The sequence below is a fragment of the Danio rerio genome, chromosome 19, assembly GCF_052040795.2.
Source record: "Danio rerio strain M-AB ecotype USA chromosome 19, GRCz13ab, whole genome shotgun sequence".
In the NCBI taxonomy this organism is placed as follows: Eukaryota; Metazoa; Chordata; class Actinopteri; order Cypriniformes; family Danionidae; genus Danio; species Danio rerio.
In genome coordinates this window covers 28942501-28970052 of record NC_141039.2, presented here as the reverse complement: position 1 = coordinate 28970052, position 27552 = coordinate 28942501, and the positions used below count along the sequence as shown (strand labels likewise).

General features: G+C 35.7%; 2 protein-coding genes across 5 annotated transcripts in view; one reads left to right on the top strand and one right to left on the bottom strand.

Annotated features, from left to right (window-relative positions):
- The first annotated feature begins 204 nt into the window (after positions 1 to 204).
- On the top strand, positions 205 to 17121 carry prrt1 (proline-rich transmembrane protein 1). 2 transcript variants are annotated; one of them, XR_015516830.1, is made up of 5 exons: positions 205 to 452; positions 5502 to 5860; positions 8341 to 8532; positions 10942 to 15046; positions 15120 to 17121. XR_015516830.1 is itself a non-coding variant. In XM_087295825.1 (4 exons), exons 1-4 carry the CDS (start codon positions 434 to 436, stop codon positions 11116 to 11118), a joined length of 747 nt encoding a protein of 248 aa, XP_087151951.1. In that variant the 5' UTR covers positions 205 to 433; the 3' UTR covers positions 11119 to 17121. The 2 variants fall into 2 exon arrangements, 1 of the variants encoding a protein (XP_087151951.1); XM_087295825.1 differs by having other exon boundaries at positions 10942 to 17121.
- A 7378-nt stretch (positions 17122 to 24499) lies between these two features.
- tmem268 (transmembrane protein 268) overlaps positions 24500 to 27552 on the bottom strand; it is a 16605-nt gene continuing 13552 nt past the window's right edge. For 2 of the 3 annotated variants that reach the window (XM_087295823.1, XM_087295824.1), the window contains exons 9-11: positions 27326 to 27415; positions 24992 to 25204; positions 24500 to 24829 (exon numbers count right to left, since the gene is read on the bottom strand). In XM_087295823.1, the coding sequence (XP_087151949.1) occupies positions 24665 to 24829; positions 24992 to 25204; positions 27326 to 27415 (468 nt within the window). In that variant the 3' untranslated portion in view covers positions 24500 to 24664. Of the gene's footprint in view, positions 24830 to 24991; positions 25205 to 27325 lie in introns of all 3 variants that reach the window. The other variant, XR_015516829.1, reaches the window with a different exon arrangement.

The window sequence follows — 27552 nt, the reverse complement described above, 5'->3', positions numbered from 1 at the left end:
GATTATTTATAATGTCTTTTAATTTGTATTTATTTATTTATGTACACGTTTATGTATTAACTCAACTGTACTATTGTTAAATTGTTTTACATGAGTGCGGCATGGATGCTGTCTCTTTAAGACGCACTGGCTAATTCAGTGTAACTAGATGCGTTCGTTGTAACCTGTTTTTCTGCTGCTGCTGCTGCTGATGTTGTGGATGTTGCAGTGTGACCGTGAAAAACCAGCACCAAACATCCAGTGGCTTTTAAACCCAGCTTACCCACAGCCTCTACACAGTGTACATCAGGATTACCATCTGAAGATGCGTTATAATTAGCCTGGAGAAATCATCAGCTTCGTCTGTTGCGGTCTGACACAAAGACGGACGCACTGCTTGGATTTATTACAGGAGAGACAAACTGAACATCACCGAAACGGATACATAAACACGATGTCGTCGGAAAAACACGGTAAAATGTATTTTATTTCGCAGTTGTTCACAGCTAATTGCGTTAAGCTGGACGAAAAAAATAAATCGAAGGTAATTCAAATAAAATTAGTGTGAATCTTATATTTTAAATAGCGATAAAATGTCCATTTATAAATGTTATGCTGTCAATGTTTTTGTTTGTTTCATTGTTCACCCGTTTTCCATGCTGAATAACGTTAGTCGTACATTTTAGACCGTGTGTCAATTCATGGTGAGTTTCCTACCTAGGCAACAAAGCCGCGAATTGCTGTAGCGTTAGTCCATTGTGCAAATTAATATCATATGCTGGTCGTTTGGGGAGTTTCATATGCGGCTTTTGAATCGACTTGGACTTAAAACGAGCTAATAATCCTCATAAATGCTGTCTGTGTAGGCATTTGTATAGTTTTTTTACACACAGCCTCTGTGCATCTTATTAGCTGCCGTATATGTCGTGTTGAATCATAAATTGTAAACGGATTTGTGAGAAATGAGGAAATGTGTAAGTCGTTTAAAAGGGTGTTGTGTGAGGTTGAAGAGCCTTATTCAGTCAGCAGGTCCCTTAGGTATGTGATTCACCGCGCTGTGCTGTGGAGGGCCCTAAAATCTCCAGCAAATCTAATGCGATATTGTTCATTACGCAGATATGGTTTGGATGAAGACGTTTCTTTATATCAATAATCCTTTTGTATTATCAGTAGTCTCTTCTACAATCTAATTAAGCTTATTAAATGAAAGCTGCACTTGTCTTTCACCACTTTATCAACCTGATAATCAACAAGAATCAAAGTATTTGTATGATTCATACTTGTTTGAAATCTTATTATTTTATTGTAAAACCTCTTCTGCTGGTTGTAAATAGCACTGAGGTTAGGTCAAGGTTATTTAAATGGGCTTTGGTAATTCTGCATTAAATATGTATACTTAAGTGTGTTTCCAACTCTTCCAACCAATTAAAAATAAATTGAAGTGCTTAAGTTCCCCCTTCCTGAACTGTCTATGCAGTGAAGGATTACATAATGATGTAGTCTCTTACAGTTACATACACTGAACTAAACTCTGTCATGTGACCTATAAACGTGTCTGAATCTCATTAAATGTTTACTGTAAATGAATTTTGCAGATTAAATACAAGTGATATTTTTTTTGTATATTTGCCTAAATTTAAATACATAAATAAATTTAAACATATTATTTTTATTATATGAATAATATACATTTTCTAACTTTTAATATACATAATTTGAGCTTATGGTAGTTGCTGTTGGTATATGCTGTTGTTGAAGTCAGTCTGCATTATTTCATAATTAACATTTTTTTAAATAACAATGTCTCGATGAAAAACTACATTACCTATAAATATGTACAATTATTTTAAAAAATCCACCAATTAGAGAGTCGCATCAAGCTAATTTCCCCAAAAGAGCTTGCTTGCCACTTCTGTGAAAAACCAAATGACATGATGTTTTTTTTTCTCCATATGAAGCAAGAACAAGACAGTGTTTAACAGATTTAATGGGGGAAATAACTAATGTAAATGACATAATCAAGTACTGCAAATTACAATATATTTTAAAATATGCATATCAATTCTAATTAAGAACTTAATAGACCCTTTTCGAATTTCTGGGTTTCTTGGTAGCGGAAGGCATCATGGTAGGGTAAACTAACTTAGAGCGCAGTGAATGGGAGAGTACAACAAATATTTTTTCCACAAAACTATTTGCTGAAATAATGAAAGAAAAACTTCACGGTGGTATTATCAAGACTTTTAGAAAAAGGAAAAAAATAGTCTGATGACAACAGCCAGAAGAGAGAACGATGTCAAATTTACTCTCAACCCCATAAACGTTGCATTAGAAACTCCTCACATAAGCGGTCAGTCGTTTTTTGTAATTTGAAAAAAAAAAAAAAGATTGTAAGACTGTAACGAACTAAAGAAGCCAGGAAGCATTTAACAGTTCAAACTCGTCTTTTACTGAACTTTGCCACGTTGCAGATAGAGTAATCCTTGTGTTCGCTGGAAAACCCACAATGTCACACACTCGAAATGAACATACCTGTCTCATCCAATCGGAAAACCCCTTCCTCCCTCTCCAGTGCGCACACTCGCTTTTTCCCAAAATCTTGTCTCTTACAACCCCACATTGCACATACAGATACACCCCAAAATAGAACACAGGAACTGTCTTAAACACATGCCACAGTACATTCATAAATGCATATAAATGTTCATACTTAATTAATTAATTATATAAAATAATAAAAACATTAAAGGATTTAGATTATGATGACCATAAACATGTCATAACAGTACTTTAAAAAGGGTCAATCTTTGAAAATGTGTACAATTTTACAATTAATACAAAATGTCTTACAATGTAGATACCACAGAAATAGTGTATTTAGACTATAACTCAAAAAGATATTGGGATATTGTTTAGGGCTGGTTGATTAATTGAAGGTGGATTGTCATACGCATTTGTCAGTAAACCTCAAGCATGTGCTTTCAGATGGAGCAGCTTTTACTACACAGAGTTTTAGTTCACTAATAAGCTGCGCAATATCACATTCAAGACTGAAACCGATTTAATACAACTATAATGACAATTGTTCTGTCATATTGACAGCTGTTTAAGTAAATACTCAATTCTGCAGTCATGTGATTATTAGTCTGCTGAATCATTTAATGTTCTGTAGTTACATTTTCAGTTCATAATGCAATTCTTTTTTGAGGGTGTTTGGAGTTTCTGCATGAGAGCGCCTTCTAGCTTTGGACAAGACTTACTACTGATCACACAACTGTGCTTATCTGACAAAATTTCATTTCAATTAATCACCCATCCCTAATGACGTAAATGTTTAAGTAATAAGCATGTAAACATTGGGGGGAAAATAGCATTTTCCACATATATTTTAAGTGTCCATATTGAAATATAATGCTTCAAGAATCACTAAATACAGATTTTACTAACAGAGTTATCAATCTCTGTGTGAAAATAAAATATAAATAGCTGCCATCTTTCTGAAGTAATTTTTACCCTCCACCCACCGACCAGCTCCCATAGTTCTCGACTCCACCCACAATAGTCACCACTACAAGCTGACCAATCAATCACAGATTCTGCACCCCTTGTTGTTGTTTTGTCATGACGTGTGTTAAAATAGTAGGGCATGCAACTGTGTGAAGGCGATAGCGGACTCTCCGCTTGCACTTGACGCTGAAGTATAAATTGCCCGTTACTTATACATCCATGACATTTTACAGTTTGGCTTCCTCATTCATATATTTCTTTCACACAATTAAAAATGTTAGAAATTGTACATTTGAGCTGGGGACCTCTGAGTTAACTGTTAAAATCACCTTCCATATAGAGAAAATAAATGGCCAATTCATTTTTTGGACTTCTTCTGAACTTGTGGACACAAATGTGGACAAATGCACTTTTTGCTGTCACTATTTATCCCTACCACGTGATTTCACCAAATATGTTGGCAGATTTTACATTTTTCAATGGGTAAAAAACCTTTAGCTATTTTGCAGATACATTAATCCAGTGGTTCTCAATCTTTTTTTCATCAAGTACCACCCGAGAAAAAAATTGTCTCACCAAGTACCACCAAAATGAGCAGTATTGAAATACTTAGCGTAATAGACCAAATTAAGCAACTGCAGCTCTGCACAGTTCAAAAACGTGGCAGATTAATTACTATTATTAAGAATATTTATTATTGTCAGCCACTTTAAACATTATAAATAGTCTGAACGTTAAGACTGTACTGTGCTTAAATGTAAAAAAACAAACAAACAAAAAAAAACTAAAAACGTCAACATTTAAATTAAAATGTGCTTTTAAAAGTTAAAAATGGCAAGTTACTGTTCTTACTGTGCTGTACTTAAATGTAAAGTATTAACATATAGTAGCCTATTCATTACACCTGGAAATGTTGCCTGGACCTCATAAATGTAGGCTATACATTGTCATAATCATATACAAATCGTTTTGATTCATTTTTAAATATATAGCATGTACATATGACGTATTTGAGTCCTCAGCGTACCAATAGAAGGAAGCTCACGTACCACTAGTGGTACACGAACCACAATTTGAGAATCACGGCTTTAATCCGAAGCAAATATGTGGCTCAAATTTATGTCGCATCACATTTTTATCTTGAAATAGTCAGTATTTAAAATTTTTTTGCTAATTTCACATGCAAATAAAGCAGCGTTTCTATCCAATGAGTCAAAGAGAACAAAATCGTCACTTCCTGATTAATCAACCATAAATATCAAATGTAAAAACAAAATTTGCTGCATGAATCTTTTCTTTATTTAATAAATTACTTGCATCTCAGAAGACAATGCTGACACACAATGAACATGTGATGGTGGCGATTGAAGGCATGAGACACGAAGCACAGACTCCCTTGACTATTCTGGAGGTAATTAACGTAATAATAACACTAATACTGAAACAGTTAAGCCAGGGGTGTCTAAACTCGGTCCTGGAGGGCCGGTGTCCTGGAGAGTTTAGCTTCAACCCTAATCAAACTCACCTGTACCAGCTAATCAAGCTCCTACTTGATATACTAGAAACTTCCTGGCAGGTCTGTTGAAGCAAGTTGTAGCTAAACCCTGCAGGGACACCGGCCCTCCAGGACTAAGTTTGGACAGCCCTGGGTTAAGCCATTCAGAATGACCGAAACAATTTTAGATGTTTTACAATGTGCTCAGCCTGCTGGTTTGTCCATTCCAACACATTTTTATCATCACATGATCTCTTATAACAAAATCATTTGACCTTTTTAAATGCGCATACTGAAATTTGTTCGGTGTTTCCATCATTGTTTATCCTAAGGAATAAAAAGTTTATCCAACTCAGTTATACACATGTTGTTTATAGCCATTTTCTAAATGTATGCGCATCTTGGCGTTTCCATTCACCCAATTTTTTATGCGCATATCCAAAATGTGCATAAAAATATGTGGATGGAAACATAGCTAATGTCTTCTGGGGTGTTTGATTGTGAATCTGTCTTGGTTCAGGACTGGAGGAAGCAGCAGGGCGACAGCCTATGTCTCAGCCCATGATGCAGATGGCTCCACCTCCATACCTGCCCACCCAGGACCCCAACATGCCCCCACATCCCCCTCCACCCGGCTGTGCCCCGCAGCCTAACTACCCTCCTCCGCCTCCTCCACCGGGGTCTGATGGATATCTGCAGGAAACACAATTCCACTCTGGGACGCTTGGACCCCAGGGAGCTCCGAATGGATACCCAGTGCAAACACATGGACCAGTGGGCACCGTCCCGCATCCTCCTGTGGGCTATTTACATCCAGGATACCCCCTACAACTGCAGCCCTGCACAGCCTATGTGCCCGTTTATCCTATAGGCACAGGGGTGAGTGAGGATTTGTGTCATTTTGTCGATCAGATCACAAGTGGACAGATGTAAATGGGTTTTAAATGTCTTGAGCTTGTCTACTTTGCTGTCATACCATGGCTGCAGCAGATCCAGTGATATTACACAGTGCTGTTACCTAGTTACCAGAAGCAGGCTATTTTCAAATGCTGAGTAATATCATTGCGCCTGCTGGAGCCATGGTAAGGCAGCAAAGTTCCCTGGTTATTACATTGGAATTAAAAAATTATTGACTGTTTTTTAATATTTTTAAATAAGATGCTAATGGTCTAATCCAATTCAATGATTTATGCTAAGCTAAGCTAAAAGTGCTCCCGTCAGGCCTGAATATGCGCGGAATAGATCCAAAACTGGTAAAACACTACTGTTAAACTCTAGGTGACTTGTAAAAGGAAGTGTTCTTTTAAAGAAACAGGAAAATGGTGATCGAAAGCGGTCAATTTTAGTCACGAACTGATTTTAAAAATGGGTATAAATATCTCTGTCTCATCTACATGTGATCTGAACAACTAAAAAGCATCCTAATACCATGTGCTAACAGGTACAGCATACAACAAGAAAGCAGAGCAGCCCAAGATATTACAGTACATTACAGTGAAATTTCTATGAACATTATGTGTTTCTGGGCATTTTAATAGCCATATCCAGAATCTTTATATAAATTATGCAGGTTTTTCTAATGTTCAAATAATTATGTGAGATGGGATTTAACTGCCTTACATCCCTGGAGGCCAAAAACCAGTGTGTGCAAGATGGAGATATACTTATAGATAAGACGGAGATATATCTTATAGATAAGAGGCATGATTTATTGTAACTTTTTATAACTCTTGACTGCCAATATTAGGAATTAATAATAAAAGAAAAAAAGTATTAATAAAACATGGACATTTTGCATCTGAAATTGCATTTTTAATAGTAAAATTATTTTAGAATAATTTTGCAATCCACTCATATGATATTACCACAGAAATATTGTGAAGGTTTATATAACTATGGGTCTTTGCTATGTTAAATGCATGCAGAACAAATAAACTTTCATTGCATTTTTTTTATTTTTTTTTATGTGAAATAACATGTAATTCACCCAAATATTTTAGCTGTGGCTATGATTTGGTCTAAATAAATGAAAATAATAATAATATTAATAATAATAATAAACCAAATTTAGTAATAAATATCTGATGATATTATTTTAATATTACAAAAGAATTCCACTTAAATAGTAAAGTTATAATACTAATAATTATTTATTTTTTCTTCACTTTTATGCATTTAACTGGGGGGGAAAACTTTAGTTCACAACAGTTTAAGTTATAAATCTTTATAATGATTTATAAAATAAAAAAATGGAGTTATCTGTTTTTGCAACAGAACTATCATTTGAATAAATCAGTCTTATATACAATATTATGCCATTATGGTCTAGATTTTATGCAGTAATTGTGCTATTTCAGCTCTTGTGCTTGTCATGCCCATGTCAATTTTATTTTTTTAGCCTTATTAAACTCAAACAAAGATTGACCAGTGTGCTGCACAATACAAATCACACACAAAAGACTAGCATCCTCTCCAAGAGATGGTCAAAACTTAAACTGATGCTTTTCATGATAAATTGAATGAAACAACAATGTTCAAGCGAAACAGAATGCAAAAATAAGAACATTAAATCAATAGTGCATGTATTAGCTTAATGCCAACTTAGCAGCTCAACATCGTATTTTAAATACTTCAACACAAAGCTGAAACACACAATATACTGTACATAATATTTAGTAAACACTAACCTTGTCCGGAGAGTGTTAAAACATTTAATAATAAACTTTTCACATATAATGAGTCATTTAAGATATCTTTCCATCTTCACTAAAGTAGCAATCTCAGTCTGCTCCGTATGCACGTCATTTTCAAAATACAATTTCCTCAATACAAAGCATTATATGAAGCATACAAGTTCAAAATAAAGACAACAAAATTGAGTAATATTCAATTATACCATGTTCCTTTTAAACATAAATTGTAAAATAGGTAGTTCTATTTATCTACCACTGGCTGGTTAATTTTGAACGCTGCATGATTTGCAAACTGTCTGTGAGAGCAGGGGTTTCATTCATAACTACGTAAGATCATTTGAAACCTTCCTAAAAGTGAACAAAATAAATTGAAATTTATTTACTAATGATTATGACACACACATATCACATGATTGTTAAAAGTGGATCAATTAAGTCAATATTTAAGTTAAATTTTAGTTTTTAGTTTACTTAAAGCTGTGCCCATTCTCCTGTCAAGTTTGCATGGGATGTGGTGTATTTACATTTCCAGCCCCATTTTGTGCGAAAGCCACATATCTAAATGAGAGCCCAGATCTTTTTCTTAACCACAAAATATTTCGATTATGTACCTTAATTTTGCACCAGTTGAAACGTTTTTTTTTTCTTGTTTGTGTCTGTTCTCAGGCGCAGCCTTACATGCCAAATGGTGCGCCTCATCCAGGTGTTGCCCCAGGCCAGATGGCCATGCATATGCCAAACGGCATTGCTCTGATGGAGTCCCGTCGTCCTCCTCATGATTACCTGCCCATCGCCGTCCTAACCACCGTCTGCTGCTTTTGGCCCACAGGAATAATCGCCATCATCAAAGCTGTGCAGGTCAGTGAGTCCAGACAGGGCTCTGGTAACATCTGGACTAAGATATCAATCATTTCTATTTCATCTTCCCGCAAGTATGATGCAACTAAATGAAGGGAACGTGTAATAATGTAACTCAGCATGCGTTCATGCATAGATTGAGAAATTAACTAGCTAGTTTTAACTTTTATTCTGAAATCGTAGTAACGTGGTCACACGTTTGTCATTTTAACAATGATGGTTTAGCAACAATGGACTGTATAAATAATTAGTTCAGTTCATTTAAAATACATTTTAATAATGTTAACATGTAAAAGTCTATGGTTTAGTCTTATTTTCTCTTTATTCTTATATGTAGTTCATGCAGACAGCATTTTGTCCTCAACAAATTTTTTAGAAATGCCATTTTATCTGTTCAGTTTAATAAGTTTTTTATCAAACTGCTTTAATGTTTTGGCCTTTATATTTAACATTTTATAGAACCATATATGATAACTTTATTTACATTGATTGAACACAAACACACACATCCACACACACACATAGTTGGGAAAATAATTATTGAACACGTCACCATTTTTCTCAGAAAACATATTTCTAAAGGTGTTGTTGAACTTGACATTTCACCGGATGTCGGTAACAACCGAAGAAATCCATGTATGCAAAGAAAAAAATATTAAATAGTTTACAAATTTAGTTATGTGTAATAAAATTAAATAAGACAGTATAGAACACATGAAGAAGGAGAGGTTTAGAAAAGCACTGAAAGCCCAGACAGCAGCTGAAATCTCTCAGTAGTTATTCAGCAATCCTCTGCCCTTCGTCATTGTAAATGAATATTAGCTGCTTCAGTCCAACATCTACGTTAGCAGGATGATGAAGATGAAACCAATGTTGACATTTCAGCAAGACAATGATCCAAAACAAAGCCAAGGAAACACTCAAATGCTTTCAGAATAAGAGAATTAAGCTGTAGAATGGCCCAGCCAATCACCTGACTTGAATCCAATAAAAACAACATGAAGATCTGATTTGATAGACGAGACTCACAGAACCATCAATTTTTTTACACTCTGTTGAAGTGTGTGAAAAAATCACACCTTTAAGTGACTTCATTCTTCATATGAGGCGTCTTTAAGCTGCCATAACCCAAAAAGCCTTTTATATGAATTATTAAATACATTTCAGTAGTTCAGTACTTTCTCATTGCACATTACTCATTTTTCAGAATTTATTTTGTTTGTTATGTTAGTATTGTTTTGGGTGTTTACCAAAGGTTAAGTTTATTTCCAGGAAAAAACGTAAAGTGTTCAAAACTTTTTTCTTCCACTGTATGTATAGTATACACATGTTGTATTTGCATGCGTATGAATGAAAGTCTATGAGGCAAAAATGCCGTGTGCCCAAAAATCCATGTGTTTATGCCTTTATTAAAATGTTCATGTGAATACTTACTTTCACTGTCTCATTTAGAACAACTCCTGGGATAAACAAGTTAGGCTGTATATCTGAACTATAAATAATAATAAGAAAAAGCTATATCCTTCTTTTATTTAGCTGCAATGGCTTTGAGATTTTGAGTGAGTGCTGCACCCAGAATTTGCATTCGATTCATCTTCTATAACAGTGGTTCTCAAACTTTTTTCGTCAAGTACCACCTCAGAAAACAACATTGTCTCTCCAAGTACCACCAAAATAAGCAGTTTTGAAATAGCAGCGTAGTAGGCCCAGTGAAGCAGCTACAGCTCTGTACAGTTCAAAAGCGAAGCAGATTCAATCCTATTATTATGAATATTATTGTAATCCAATTGAAACGATTAATGTAATCCACTTAAAACATAATAAATAGTTTGAACTTTAAAAAAAAAACTAAAAACGTCAACATTTAAATTCAAATTTGCTTTTAAAAGTAAAAAATGATAGGTTACTATTCTTAAAAAGTAAAAAAAAAAAAAAAAACTCTTGTGCCTAAACATATGAACATACTATTTTAACATATAGTAGCCTATTTATCAACACCTGGAAATATAAGCTAAATGTGATCATATTCATATATAAATAATTTTTGATACATTTTTAAATAAATGTAGCATGTACATATGACATATTTGATTTCTTAGCCTACCACTAAAAGGAAGCCCGCACACCAATAGTGGTACAAGTACCACAGTTTGAGAACCACTGCTCTATATCAAAAGCATCACATGCAGGTTCTTTCACACGTCCCATGTTCTTGTAGTCTTGAGTAGCGAAATTGAACTTTGCCGGTTGATGATGGTGTTTATTAAGAGCGTAAGATTGCTTAAGAATGCATATTGAGAAACAAAATTTTCTTAGGACACTTGAGAATTATATGACATTCTAAAAAGCTTACAGTAATATGACAATTTATTAAGTGTCAGCCACTAAAGAGGTCTTCATTTTTTTTAGGTTCGTACCGCCATTGCTCGAGGTGACATGGTTACAGCGGAGATTGCCTCACGTGAAGCACGTAACTTCTCCTTCATCAGTCTGGCTGTGGGAATCGCCTCTATTGTGCTCTGCACCATTCTCACCGTGGTGGTCATCATCGCCTCTCAGCACCATGACGACGACTGGGAGCCCTAGAGAGCCTCCCTTTCCTGCCCTCCAGACCCCGGGCCACCATTCCAGTCGGTATTCTGCTTTTTCTGTCACACAGCACAGTTCAGACGGCTCCAGCCACCACATCCTTATCTGCAGTTGAAAACACGCTTCAACAGCCATTTGCCAATGTATTAGTTTGAAGATAGATTGATGGTGTGGTAAACCCAAGGGTGGGAAACAACAATCTCCTGTGGTATAAGACTAACTCAGCATTATTCTACCCGAACACTCCCTGTTTCTCCTGAACAAAAGCCTATCTTAGATCAGTAGTGTAAAAGTATTAAAGACTGTGTTATCGTTTGCTATTGCATATTGCCAAAAATCTTGCTTTGTAAAAGAACACAAGTATTATAGGAAAATAATTTTAGTATCAATTGTGTTTTTTAATGTAAAATAACATTCCATTTATTATTTGTGCCATTGATCTGTTTAGAATTAGGAAAGTTGAGATATTTGTTTGTACAGTAGGTCGAATTGGCAAATTCAGTCTTTGAAAGTGTGGAGAATTTGTGTTTTCTATACAGTAAGTATTGAAAAGTGTCAAATAATCTATTGAAATATTCAAAAGACTAATGTGAGAATTGTAAAACTGCTACTGGGTGAAACAATTCCAATACATTTTAGATGGAATTTTGTATTTTAGTTTACCCAAATGAACTTCTATGGTGTAGTTCATAAAGCTATATATCAGTATTGTACACTTGTTGGTTTCTTTACTGAAACCATGCCGGAAATTTACTCTACGCAGTATGCAAACACAGATGCAAATGCTTAGACAATTGTGTCATTTTAGTCAAATATTTAATTTAGCTGAAAATGAAACTGGAAAGTAATTGAACTTGTTTGGATTTAGAAGAGATTTATGAACCAGACATTGTAAATTGATTGGCAATGTGCCATCCATCAATATTTTACACATCAATACATCAATATTTTATACAAAAAAAGTATATTCTGCTAGTCTGGCATAATCTTTGGTAAATAAACTTCATCAAATCTGTAAATTATTTTGACTTTCAATATATAGGCATTGTCCAAATCCCATTGTCTTGACACAGAATCGACACATTTACAACTTTAATATATCTTAACCATAATATGTTTGCAGTCACACAAGGCAGCTACACAATTACACTTAAATATTTTAAGCCATTTCATTGAATGTGGCGTTATTCGGGTAGCTAGCTAGTAGCTATACAAATCATGAAAGTTTAACTAAGGGTAAGTTTACATGATAACATTTGTAACCAAAACCTTCAACATTGATTTTGGAAACCTGAAAATGGAGTACAAAAGAGACAGTTATTGTCTCTACCTTAAAATATCAAATGAAGGATTTTGTAAATACAGTGATGTCATGTTTATTGCTCATGTTTACATGTTCAGTCTAAAGACATGCGTAAATACTTAATAAACAATGGCGCTAACTACTGGATTGTCATGAATAATAGGGATGTCCCGATCAGGTTTTTTGCCCTCAAATCCGAGTTATTTGATTTTGAGTATCTAGCGATACCAAAACCCGATCCGATACTTCTATATTACATAAAAAGGTAAAACAAAAGAGCCAAGAAACAGATCCAGGATGTTCCTTATTTTTACATTCAACAACTCTGTTAATAAACAGAGCACTTCTATGAGGTAGCTTGAACAATCAAGTAATAAAAAACATAAAGTCTTCACTTTTGTGCGTTAGTACAACAGTAAATATAAAGTAAACTGTAATATAAAAACAAAGAGCACCTCAACTTAAAATACCCAGCAGGCAATCTCACTTTTACATATCGCACAGTTTGCTATGGCAATGTTATTGTCATCAACTTTATAATACCTTCAGACCACACACATAATTAACCAATAGCATCTCTGCAACTAAGTGATGTCATGCCGCATATGTTGCTCTTTCAGTGTAAAGTCAAGAAAGAGGTCTAACTCTGTGCCACCGCATAACTATAGATGTGTTAAAAATAATGAGAATATATATCAAATAAAGTAAATGAATACGTATTTGAGTCCTGATCAGGAGGTAACGTCTGATTCCGATCAAGTCTGAAACAGCATGATAAGGCCTGATTTCCGATCACGTGATCAAATGTGGACATCCCTAATGAATAACGCAGCATTTTGGTAATTTGTGCAGATTTGTGAAAAGGGATTGTTTTGACATCTCATTTGATCATCTCATACATGCAAATGAAACGTTTACTTTTGTAGTCATTGTCATGTAAACCTACCCTGACTTTAAAGAACTGCACCCCTTGTGGCAACACAGAGAATGCAGCATGTATCGTTTTCGATGTTGCAATTCAGAGAAAATCGCTAAAAGCATCTACGTTCGTATACGTGAGTAGAGTTTATCTGAGGCATCCGTGTTCCCAAGTGTCTTGTTTGCCAACTGTTCTTGAATCAGCCCAGTTCAGAGATGTTGAAGGAATGTATTATAGGGCGGAGTTGTTTCATTACCGGCTTATTCGATGAGTGTTGTAATCTAGTGTATTATTTATTATTTAAACGCTAAATTATTCATTTGTGTAATAAACTGATAGTTCTATATTTATTGAAGTATGTAATCATAGGTCTAACTGTTGTGCTGAAGTAATTGGTTATCTTCCGAGATAACGTTCACAGATGATTGCTCAGCTGGCATATTTTGATGACGCATGTGGTAAAATGCACTTTTATGCTCAGTAAGCAAGTAGCTAGTTTGCCTCACTTCTTTGTAGATGAGAGTGTAACTTGCTTCAAGTTCTGACCTCATTGAAACTCCTCACATGCTGCTGTCGGTTCGCTGTAGTTTGTTAGGTAATCGCATTTAGCACAGTGGGTTGGCCAAAAAAAAAGAAACAAATGATCCAAGAGTGTTCTTGCATATAAGATATATATATAATACGCTGAAACATGAATGCAATGTTTTCAGTTTTATGACTCCAGTATGTGAATTAATCTCTTTCTGCTTTCAAATGCATCCGTTTGTGCCATTCTCTGACTGTATGATCTGCCAAAATCCTGTCATAAGGTTTTTCGAAAACAAAATCTGCATTCTGTTGAGCATAATAGGGGGAATTTTGCAAAATAAGGAAGTAATAATCTACATTACCTGAGTAAAGTCTTGTCGTCGATCCCAGTTGTAAGATCAACAAATAATAAGTTGACTTCTAGTTGATCATTTGGAAAAGTGGCAGAGGGTAGATCTTCTAAACTGCATCCCAATCACCATGAATACTTCAGAAGACTTATTGGAACCTGCATCTACTCATGATTCTGACAGAAATAAGTCAAGTTTGGTGAAGAAAAAAATCATAGATTGAGGTTACATTCATTATGAGGGCATGCACGAGATGAGCATCAACAGTCTGAGGTATCAAGACATTTATGCTGCCCATTACATTACAAACCACAGGAGAGGGCATATTCTTCAGCAGGATAGCGTTCCTTCTCATACTTCAGCCTCCACATCAAAGCTCCTAAAAGCAAAGAAGGTCAAGATGCTCCAGGATGGGCCAGCCCAGTCACCAGATATGAACATTATTGACAAAGTCGAATCCAAATAGTCTTGATGAACTCTGGGAGTCCTGCAAGAACGCTTTTTTTGGCATTCCAGATGACTTTATTAATAAGTTACTGGATGGATGCAGTCCTCCAAGCTCATGGGAGTCATACACAATATTAACTATTTTTCACTGCACCATGACTTTTTATTCTATAGTGCACATTATTTTTGTTAAGTGACACGTCTTATGTCTGAGCAAAGTCAGACCTTACTGTCCTATTGAAATCAATAGAAATTAAGGTCAGATTTTATTTTGGTAAAATAAGTGTTATCTAGAGGCGTTGCCTTTTACAGTGGTGTAGCGCAAAATGCGGAGGCCCCCCTGCAGGGATCACTGACGGGGCCCCCAGTTGGGGGGGGGTCACAAATTGAGGACCGGGGAAGGGAGGCGGGGTGGAGCGACAACGCAGGGAAGCCCTCACAAACTGAGGAGCGATCACAAACTGAGGAGCGGAAAAGGGGGCGGGGTGGAGCGACAACGCAGGGAAGCCTTCACAAACTGAGGAGGTATCACAAACCGAAAGCGGCGAGAGCGTCAAAGTAGCCAGAAATCATTCATTTTTAACGAGAACCGGCGGCGAGGAACAGCGCGGCGCGTCTTCTTCTGTGTGGGCATCGAGGAGAGTTGAAATGAAGTCAACTTTATGGTATGAGCTATGACGCGGTTCAGCGGCAACCAATCAGAATGAAGTAATCTACCGCTTGAGAGGAGTTCAGAGAACACAGACCTGTGAACTTTGGTTCCGACCACAGTTGTTCCCAAGAGTTTGATTATTGCGGTTGCCGGATTTTCAATTATTGAAAATCTCGACGACGTGGGGCCCCCTAATCACGTCCGCTACGCCACTGGCCTTTCATATAAGCCACTTCTGATATCAGATCAACCAGAAGTCAAGTTGTTCTTTGTTGCTCCTAAAACTTGGATAGGCAACAATACTTTTGTCAGGTAGTGTAGCATTGCATAATGAAGGCCACAATTAAGCTTTTAAGCTCCAAACTTGACCAAAAAAAACATAATTAGTGTATATAACTCAAATTTAGGAATAGGGAAAATTTATTTTAGTTTAGTTTAGCTTATACTGTAAAAAACATGTTTCGTTTGTTGTTCAGTTTTTTTTTTACTGTTTATTTACTGTTATGAATTGCATTTCTCTCTGCTCTGTTGACTTTTGGTGTTGAAAACTGGATTTGCTAAATTTACCCTGTTGTGTTCCATGGGGAAACCTTTACATTATCAAATGTAAAGTTAAAAGCAAAAACCATGACAGAATTGTCATTTATGTTGATTTCTCATTCATGTATAAAGCGTTTCTGCATTTCAGGCTTGTCAGTCGTTGCCGAGAGCAAATGTGTTTTATTGTTTCATTAAAATACGAGAAACAGAACATTCAATTCTGGATTTTGAATGTGTCCCATATTTAATTGGGGAAGATGGAAGAAAATCATCTTTTGCATCCATTTTGAGCTCCTACTTTGTCACGTTGCTCAATTTCAAGTGTTTCTTTTGCTTGTGTAAGCTGAACTGCGTCATATCGTTGTTTTCCCGCTCTCTTCAATCAGTTTCTAATATCTCTCTAATCTATTTTTGAACAAATGACTTGCAGCATATTGCGAGTGTATCTGCTGAACTGTGTTGAATGACTTCTGATGTGTATTGTTTATACCTGCTAGAGGTGTGATTGCACATGCTCGTGTTTATATGGGCTGCGTCTAAAAATACAGCCCTCGTTTTCTAACTAAGAGAGCATAGTTTCAATAGAAATCCTGTCTGTTAATAAGACAAGCTCGTCCGGTATGTTTTCTTTTGGTGTTTTATAGTTGTGCGAACACTGTACAGTTGATATTAAACTAGCTCTTGTTTATAATTATACCAGCAATATGCTTTTTCGCAGCGTTGTGATATAAAGCTTAGTGCTTTATTGTTATAAACACGGCCTCTGAGACATGATTGCCTATAGTTACTGCACACAGTTGCTTGTAAATGCGGCAGACGGTTTATTCAAAATAGCTGCAAGCTCCCTTGTGTTTGTGTGCTTCTAGAGGGTTATTCTTCAGTGAATCTCACCAAATCCTGTTGAAAACACGTCCTGGTCATATTTCGCTTCAAATCTGCAGAAATATGGAGATATTTTTCAGTATTATTGTTATTTTTGCTTTACTTTCATTGCAGCAAACATTACCTTGACGCGAATCTAATAAGAACTGTGCTGAAAATAAACAAACATCCTAAAAATACTCTGAATTTTCGCCCAAATATTAGCTTTATTGTTTAAAGAAAGAGCTTTTTATCTTCATATTTCATGAACTGTGATCCAGACGTGTTTTTATTTGTGTGTGTGTGTGTGAGATTTGCCCTTTTAATGAGCCCAAGCATTGGTTTGCTGTGTATGAATCCAGTGATTTGAATTAAAGAGGAATACCTGGTTCTGCAAGAATCGATTGTGTTGTGTTTTCTCTCTCTTTCTCTCGTGTTTGGCCTTTCTCTTTGTCTCAGAGCTGCTATTTATAGTTGCCCTGTTTTTTTTCCCCCCTCTCCATCTCTGAGTCTTTTTCCCTTGTGTCACTTGGGCTGCTGTATAACTCCACATCACGTAACTGATAAGCTGATATGAGGGCAGCAGCGCCTCATAAAATACTCTCATTTACATATTGTATCCATTAAGTGGTGTACAATAATGGCCCGGGGCGGCAGCTCTTCTCAATCTGTGGGGGCATCTGTCGCTCTGTGGATCAAAGTCAATATGATGCTCCGCTATCACAGGCTATCAGAAAGCATTAGCATAACTGTGCCGGGCTGCACAGCATAGAAAAGTAGAATGGAAATTATTATAGATAGATGTAATAGGAATGAAAGTGGAAGAGAAGAATCAGGCAAGTGCTGAATGACAATGCAACCAATTTATATTTTACCTCATTTTAGCTGTATTTTATGCAGCAATTGCTTTTGAGGCAGACATCTGGGATTAATACTGACACCTAGTTGTGTGGATGTATCATTAAAAAGTTTTCAGTTGTTTCTGTTGTCATGTAAATGTTTTATAATTCAGTTATATACAGTTATATACAATTTATTCCACAGGTGTGATTTGTGTTCAGCTAGTCATGTGATCTCAAAATGGCAGCCCTAATGCCTGTTCACATGGGGCTTCAGCATCAATGCTTGACAGAGGGCGTGTCAAAAGTTGGGCCTGACGCGATCGTCATAGAAATCGGCTACTGTCTGAGCTGGGGTGTTTGCATACAGCGATCTTATTCGCTGACTCTTCCGTTGGCACTTGAAAAGTTGAGAAAGTCTCAACTTCTGCAGCAAGCAACGCCACTGAAACGGTGCCGATGGATCCAAAGTGCAGTTTAGCAACACCTGCTGCCACCCATTTAAAGTAAATGGGAAGGGTTGATGCTGATGCCCTGTGTGAATGGGGCGTATGAGGCGACTAACTCCATTTGGCTGATGGGGCAGACATCTGGGATTTATATTGACACCTAGTTGTGTGAATGAATCATTAACAAGTTTTCAGTCGTTTCAGTTGTCATGTAAATGTTTTCAGCAACAGTTCATTCATATATAGTTCATTTATTCCACAGGTGTGATTTGTATTCTGGTCATGTGATCTTAAAATGGCAGCCCTAAGAGGTGACTGGCTCCATTTAAAACAGCAAACAACAGCTCCATTTAAAACAAATACATTTTTTATAATAATTTTTAAAGCAGTGTTGTCATTGTTCACAAACTTTCTTGACTTGAAGTGAAATAAAATTAAATGAAAAAGTGGCTAAAAATGAGAAATGTCAAATTCAAAACTAACTGGAATAAATTGTCATAAATTGAAGTACAAAAACCAACACAAAAGACTAAATTTAATCTTATAAATTTACTTTTATAAATTAAAAACTGAAAACATAAAAATAAAATCTCTTTCAAGTTTGAATCGATGTAATATTATACGACTAGCTTGATTTAAAATAACACACCTTTTACTGATAAGACCAGAGTCTTTCAGAGTGTTTTTCTTTCATAATATTTATACATTGAGTCATTCATTTATTATTATTATTATTATTATTATTATTTATTTTTTTAAAATTACTCTTATAAATTCACTTTTATAAATTAAAAGTAACTAAAACTTTCATAAAAATAAAAACTCATTTAAATTTAAATCCATACAATATTATACAAGTAATACTTAAATAACACCAGCTAAAATAGGAGATTTATTCTGGATTTTTGGGAATTAAAAAAAAAGGGATTTATCGAGACATTCATGGATTTATACTGACACTTACTTTTATAGATGCATCATGAAAAAGTTTTCAGTTGTTTCAGTTGTCATGTAAATGTTTTCAGTTACAATTCAGTTATATATGCTTCATATATTCCACAGGTATGATTTGTATTCAGCTGGCCATATGACCTTAAAATGGCAGCCGTAGCCTTCTTTATTTTGTAAAACAAAATTTCTTACATCTCTTGTTTTGAATTTGTGGTGAAATATGACCTGTTTGTGACAGGTTTTGAGCGTTTCATCCAAAATGGAAAAGAAGCCGAAGGGAAGAGAGATGAATGGAGTTAGTAGAAGGAAGCGGGCCAGACTGTGTTGGTAGGATCACAGATGGTCGTTTAGCCTCCCAAAGAGAGCCATGGTTTCAGTAATCATTTAACACTGCAGGCCTGCCTTCCTCCATCGCACAGTTTTGCCTCTTCAGCTCTGACCCTTACGGCCGGCCTCACGGCGTGTGTTTGTGTCGCCCATACCGTGCTCATGTACTCACCTCCACAGCTCCATCAAGGCTGATTAACAACCTCTGCTGGTTCGCTACATCTGTTGTACACGTCCCTCACAGTGCTCAGTCGAGTACCCATGTGCTATTTGTGCCAAGCTTTGAGCAGTGTGCTGTAGATTCACTGACTCGCCGCTTGATTCATGTTGACACCCTTACTGTCATTTGCTATCTCTGCCTCAATGGCTCTCGCTGCACCGTCCTCCCCTCACCAGAGACTTACGTAAGACCTGCACGCTACACACTGCCCTAACTAGACACGACAAGTTTACACAGACAAGCAATTTCTCTGTCTCTGCGCTAAAAGCAAAATGCAGCAGAATCATGGAATACATATTAAAATCCTGAAAGACTTTATAAATGTATCTTTGATGATTTAAAGGGGTGGTCTATTACGATATCATATTTTAAACTTTAGTTGATGTGTAATGTCGCTGTGTGAACACAAACAACATCTCTGAATGTAATACAATCAAAGCAAAGGGAGACATTGCCTTTTACAAAGTTAGCTTAGCAATGCCTTCATCAAACGAATTTGGGGACTACAAAAAAATACATTCGAGCCAGTGAAATCATAAACGCTTCAGGTTATGCGTAATCACTACGCGCATACAACCCACGCAGCGAAGATGCGTGGCCATAGGCGCTGTGATGTTATAGTATAAAGAGCTAAAATGCCATCCAAACGCTGCTATTTCCACAGAGATTGTTTTGTTTCTATGTTTGGGCTTCCAAAAGACACAACACAAGGAGAGAAGTGCTTACAATTTACTTTTAATTACATTCCAGAGACTTATAAAATATATATAGCTAGCATTTGACAAAGGAGATCCTCAAGAATCAGTTCAGTGCTGGATTCAGCTAAAAACTTCTCAAAGAAGGAGCAGCCCTTAGTTTTTTGTGATTCCGCGATAGCTGAATCCAATGCAAAATCAATAAAAAGACACAAATTTTTGCAGTCCTGCCAAATTCATAATTAAGCACAAAATAATTGGGTAAATAATCTCATAAAACATCAAATTCCAAACCATATAATCATTGCACGTGATGTATTTAAGTGGAAATGATGTCTCACCTGCGCCCTAACAATCATTACATTACATGGAATGGAGGGTGGGGTGGGGGAGATTTCAGCTTGTGCTGTAAGCAGATGCAGATGAAGCACGAGTGATTAACATGTGAAGTCAAAGCAAAAATGAGATATAGACATCCTGTGGTGCAAATTGGGCGTTTTGTACCTTTGACGTGCTTCAGACTGCATAAGAAAGTTGGAGCAAAGGAAGCAATGGAATAAACAGGTGGAGATGAGATTGGTTCACGGATGACGACCGCTGGATGTGACCGAATTAAAGAACATTATTTCTTATGATATAATTGATAAATTATTTTGTTTAACTCTTTCCCTGCAGTTAATGAGAGAAAACAATTCCCTACCATTGAGTTTTACGGCAACCCATGTTTCAGGTGTGTTATGGTAGGGGAAGCCCTAACGCATGTCCTATGTGTGACATGATGTCAGATGCTCTGAGGAGTGAAATCTGAGAAAAAGTAAGATCATGGATAAAAATAAAAGTTATACAAAGTTAATTTAGCTTAATCCCTAATGTTTCAGATCTTGTCTTGACAAGACCAAAAGTAAAGAAGCTTCATTTTTATGATTTGTGTCATTGTTATTCACGTAAACAAGGATGGAAACAATGGGAAATGCTGTTTAGCACAGCAAACAATTTAGCTACCAACTCATATTTATCCATCAAACCGATGCGATGTAAACACCCACAATCTTCAGCAGCGCTGCAGTGTCTTTCTATATGGCAGCTTTCCCTGCGTTCTACGTCTCGATTAACAAACTTGCTAAAGATATGTGAACATTCCATATTACTTACACATGCTTATTCCAAATATATGTAAAAGACACTTGTCAGAATTTATTTTAAAGAGCAGGCGTGAGGTTCAGCTGTGTCTTCTTCATTTTCTGCCTAATTCGGGCTCACACTGAAACGACTATCGGCTACACTGACTGACAATATTGACACAGCAGAGGCCCATCGCATGCTAGTAGAGGCATGATTAGACGTGATGCTTCCTGGTGAAACTGATCCGCAAATCACAGCACATTATGGTAGCTGACCAATCAGAGCCTTGAGGGCGAACTTTTGTAGGAACTATGATAGTCATTTTCATGTTAGCAGAGTAGCTGTATATATAAAAAAATAAGGTGATTTCTACAAATGAAGTATATGTACATTTGAATATGCAAAATAGCCCAGTCTCAATCACACCAGCTTGGATTCAACTGAAACTCAACTGAAGTAGTCAGTGCTAAGCTATACACTGGCAATATTGTATTGATTTAGCCATACTTGTTTGAACCAGAAACTTGTCCTAAAAAGAGAAAGAGCAAATTTTAGCAGAAATACACAAGAAGTGTATTAAAAACGCAGAGTTATGTGTAACTCGACTGTTGCAGTTTGTCATTTCTTACAGCAAAATCCTTTTTTTCAATGATGCCACAACATTCTAGTTTTAAAAAAATAACAATGTTCAAATTCCTGAAGGAATGTGATCAATTTTTAGCCATTTCAAGTCAGTTGTTATTGAAATATGTCATTTTAACAGCATAACCTATGAAAAAAATGTATTATATTCAGAATCAAGATGTTGACTTTATAGAATCAAGATATGCTCCCCTAATTTTGTTAAAATTTGAGTTTTCATTTAGGAATTTCTCAGCGACAAGTCTCATGGTCACAAGGTCACAATAGACCCTGCAACTTTTGATCTGATTGCTCTGTCTAATAGGTGCTCAGTGTTCATTAACTGATTCTGAAATGTGTTCTAAGATACCCTTATAGATTTTGAGTGGCACTTCGGACAGAGTGCTTGCAACAAGGAACCAACCTTGCCAAAACATTCCATGTGACTATAGTGGTTCAACTGAAATCATACAACTGAAATCATACAAAGCTCCAAAAGCATTTGCGCACCAAAAATAGTGACTTTAATTGCCTGCATTTGTTTTGCCTTTGTTCTTTTCAGCTGCATCAGATCAGTGTGTGCATTTACTACAGGAAATACTTTAAATATGTCATGTTAAACTATATTGCGCCTGTAGTGGACACAACCTGATGAGATGATAAGAAAGAGAAAATTTATGCACCATTTTGGTGTAAATTTAAAATAGTGGAGCAGTTTACATACAAGTAAATGCATGAATATTGCAGATCAAATTTGACACTTTTTTGGCTGGACCTAATATTTCCCATTGTATATAAGGTTCTGCAGGGAGTGCTTTAAGAGTTAAAAGTGGTTTTGTGTTTTTGATTACTGTAGAGCCACCATCCGACAGATTGAACAAGTGTGTCTGTGGCGTTACAGATGGTAAGAGTGCTACCATCTCTTAAAGAGTAAGGTGTGGTCTTTCCATTTACTTTTAAGGCAGAAAAAAATATTTTAAGCTCTCTACACTCTTTCAAATAATATAACGTTTATGAGCAAGACTCTGCTGTACAATATTACCAGTCAAATCCCTTGACCACAATTTTTCTTCATGGCTGAATATCCTATGAAGATTATAAGTCTGTTTTTTCACTTGCTGCTTTCCCCAGGATGAGATGATGTTAATCAAAATCCCATAAAAGCCACAATTGACTATTAAAAAAAAAAAAAAAAAAAATATATATATATATATATATATATATATATATTAAAAAAAAATATATATATATATATATACAGTTTAAAGCCAAAGTTTACATACACTCTTAACATAACATATTTTTTTATTTTTAAACCTCTGATGGTAAATATACTAAACGTTTACTATTTTTGGTCTGTTAGGAAGACCTAAATGATTTACATTTGCTAAATGCCAGAATAATGAGAGGATTTATTTATTCATTTATTTATTTTTATTAATTTCTAGACAATCAAGGGTTTACATACATTTCCTTGGTATTTTTTTAGCTTTGCTTTTAAACTGTATAACTTTGGTCAAATGTTTTGGGTATCCTTCCACAAGCTTCGCACAATAGTTTGAACGAATTTTGGCCCATTCCAAGCTTTTTTAAACTCTGCCCACAAATTTTCTATAGGATTGAGTCAGGGCTTTGTGATGGCCACTCCAAATCATTCACTCTGTTGTCCTTACAGCACATTTTAACTAATTTGGTCTGTTTGGAAGACCCATTTGTGGCCAAGTTTTAATTTCCTGGTTGATGTCTTGAGATGTTGCTTCAGTATTTCTACATAATGTTTTTTGTTTATGATGCCATCTATGCTGTGAAGTGGACCAGTCCCTCCTGCAGCAAAACAGCCCCACAACATGATGCTGCCGCCCCCATACTTCACAGTTGGGATGGTGTTCCTAGGCTTGTAAGCTTTCCTCTTTGTCCTCCAAATGTAACACTGGTCATTATGGCCAAACAGTTCAATCTTAGTTCCATCAGACCACAGGACATGTCTCCAAAAATTTGACTTTTTCCCTGTGCAATTTAGCAAATTGTAATCTGTCTTTTTGTTTTTTGATTCTGGCTTGTTGATTTTCCCATGTTGTCACAAAAAATCAGTGTGTTTAAGTTTTTTCGTTAAATACTATCCTGTGCCTCCAATTAACTCAAATGTTATCAATTAGCCAATCAGAAACTTCCAAAACCTTGACGCCATCATCTGAGCTTTTTCAGAGGCATAATAATCTTATTGAATGTAAACTTGAGTTAGTTTAGCCACATTGACATCTGACTTTTTTTTTTAAATGGTTATGTGCCCTTTTATACAGTGTATGTAAACTTGTGGTTTCAACTGTATAACTGTATATATATATATATATATATATATATATATATATATATATATATATATATATATATATATATATATATATATATATATATATATATATATATATATATATATATATATATATAATTTAGTACCACTAAGAATAATGACAGTTTAGCTGGTTAAAACTAAAACAAGTGCCATAGTTTCACATCTAGTGAGGGTATACTGTAAATCAGAATAACACTCAAGTCAGGCAACAAAAATATATATATTTTTTCAGTCCACAGATGGAAACAACAGTCAAGAGCAGCAAGAACAGTCTGTGACTATACCATAATTGAGAGCAAAACAATCATCCTCAGAAATGGATGACTAATACTTTTTTTAATGTGAGATTAGATCGTCATGTTCTGTCTACTGCAGGGCCTTGAGCTCCACATACTCGCACAGACAAACACTGGGACCACAGTGATTTTTCCCTGCACCTGAAGGCCGATGGGATGGAACAGTTAGCTTGTTTGATACCAATAGTCGAACATAAAGTGCACTGTAGGCCATCAGGAGCTGCTGAGCAATAACCTGAAGAAAAAAAGAACTGTTAGACGTTCTAACTTTGATTAATTCAACATTAATAGTTGGTGATGATTCATCATGTAGAAGTCTCTTTAAATCACCATTTGTAAGAATTGTGGTGCAATTGACAAATGTGTATTTTGTTGATATGAATATTTTTGTTGTCACCTGATTAGAAAGCCTGGTGTTGGGCATCAGGCTGAAGTTTTTTGTGAGTTTGGAGTCATCCCGTTGACTGATGGATTCGCTTCGCTCTCGTCCCGCCACCAGCAGGGGTTGCTCCTCCTCTGGAAACCCCTCGTCCTGTAATCCAGCCTCGGGATCCAGAGTCGTAACCTCGGTCACTAAAACTAGGTGCGACATTCTTTTCTTGAGTTTGTTCTGCAGGATAAAATTACAGTTTTTTTATTGTCTCACAGTGTCATTGTAGTATCGTTGAGATTTAAAATGAAATATTATTGTTATTATTATTAGTTTCGCCTAAAAGTTTTTCAGAACTGAACTTGTTTTTTAAAAGCTCAGAGACTTGCAAAACCACTAGCAGCAAAGCATTTTTAGAAGAGCAGTGACATTTTCAACACATTTCAAGCCCCCTTAAAGCTTAAGTGATTTCTTTGTTTTGTCATTTATTGTCAATTAATGTTATTTAAGTTAGTTATCTGAGTACATAATGTTTAACTGAATGAAAAATAAAAATGTTTCCTGATATATTGTTTAAATAAAATTATAAACTTTTCTAAAACAATTTTTTGTTACGTGAAATAAACATTAACTGAAATAATATCTATATAGCTATGAAATAATTCTCCTTTTCATTTAACTCAACTAAATATACTAAAATAACGAAAGATTAAGATTTATTGTCGTCAAAATCAATCCAGTTAAAAAGAAATATCATAAAAAACAATAACAAAATAGCAACTTAAAAGCCATGTTCAAAAATGTGCATTTTCAGGCCACCAAAACGCAATTTTTCATGTAAAAATAACAATTATAATTTTTTTTTATTTAAACTGTTCTCTAAAAGTTCTGTTTTGAGTAGCAAAATTTGGATGTTTATATTTAGGTTTCCTATATATCTCTGGTGATATACCCTTGTTAGTTCCGAAGTAGCTTGTTAATGATTGTGGTCACATGTTTCCTGTTCACTTCCCTTATTAACTCTATCTATATATACACTTCCTATTCAGTCCCTTGTCAGTTCTTATCTTTCATCTTGACTTTTGGTATGTAGTGTAATGAAAAAATGAAGACGCCTGGGACTCTATTTTAACGATTTAGGTGCAAAGTCTAAAGCACATGATGCAAAAGCATTGAGGGCATGTCCAAATCTACTTTTGCTATTTTAAGGACTGACACATACAGTTTGCGTCGTGGTGCATGGTCTAACAGGGTTGTGCTTATTCTCTTAATGAGTTATGGTTGTGTTTTGAGCATAACGTGGATTAAACCAATCAGAATCTCATCTCCCATTCCCTTTAAGATTCTAAGGCCCCACGCATTTTGGAGGCTCCAGAAATATTATTAGGGCCTCTCACCTCCTTTCGTCCGCGACACTTCACTTTTGCCTGTGCCAACCCAAAATGATGATTTTGAATTGTGTGATTGTGTGAAAAAATTGAGTGATATCTAAACACAGGACCTATGACCTATATGGTCCAAAACCCGACAGGTGGACAAATCTTAGCTTGTTTTTATTAAAGCAAATATAAGTATGCATATAATAAATAACACTACTACTAATAATAATATTATACAAATGCAAATTATCATGAATGAACTGAAAAGCCCCCTGAGATGAAGAAGGCATGGAGGCAGTGTTTTTTTATATTTATATAGAAATTATTCATTTTTGTAATATTTTATTCTTTTAATTTTTTATCATATGTAATATATATATATATTATGATAATATATGATATTTGTGTATTGCTGTGCATTCTGTGTGTATTAAGCAATATGTAAGTGTTTAAGGTGCACAACTAACACGCTCTGCGCTGGACTTTAGACCACATTTCAGTTGGTCAATTGCACAGTCTATTTGACTGAGTCCACAAAGCGGTGCAAAAGGATTTGCTATTTTTTTTTTTAAATGTAGCGCAAAACAGGAATATTAGAGTTGCGTTGAAAATAGCAACAAATCGCACCAAACAGGTCTTGCGCCTTATTGCGCTGGGTGTATGATAGGGCCCCTGGTGTTCATCAAAGTATCCTGTTCTTTAATTCTGCATCATGCATTTCCTTGAAACCAAAAGCAACATGACAAAACCACAAAGTTTGACGGTTCACCCTGTTTCCTATCAGACTAAATGACAAAGAAATATTGCAGTATGTCAAGATTTCTGGATATTTTCCCTGCAACATTTGTATTTAAACACACTCTACAGTTGTTTGATGTACTATTAGGTTTAGAGTACAAAACATTTCTGTATTGATTGTTTTGTACTGAGCCACAAAGCATAACCATAAGAACAAATCAATGAACAAAAAAAGCAAGCCAACCTGTACTTGATCACTGAAAAAACTCATGTTGTCTAGGGATTCAGTCAGAGACCTCAGACATGGGGACAAGTCCCAGTATACACAGAAGAGCTGGAGACAAAGACAAATCAAACAGAACAGCTGTTAAACAAGTTTGTTCATGGCCTTTATCAGTTCAATCACAGCCGACGGATGAATATAAACAAGATAAGGACGGAACAGGAAGTTATTGGGTTATCCAATGAAAC

What these genes read in the sequence shown, in the direction of transcription:
- prrt1 (XM_087295825.1), top strand. An exon ending in TTTATCCTATAGGCACAGGG is followed by an intron (nt 5,861 to 8,340) that starts GTGAGTGAGGAT and finishes GTCTGTTCTCAG; the next exon opens with GCGCAGCCTTACATGCCAAA. An exon ending in CCATCATCAAAGCTGTGCAG is followed by an intron (nt 8,533 to 10,941) that starts GTCAGTGAGTCC and finishes CATTTTTTTTAG; the next exon opens with GTTCGTACCGCCATTGCTCG.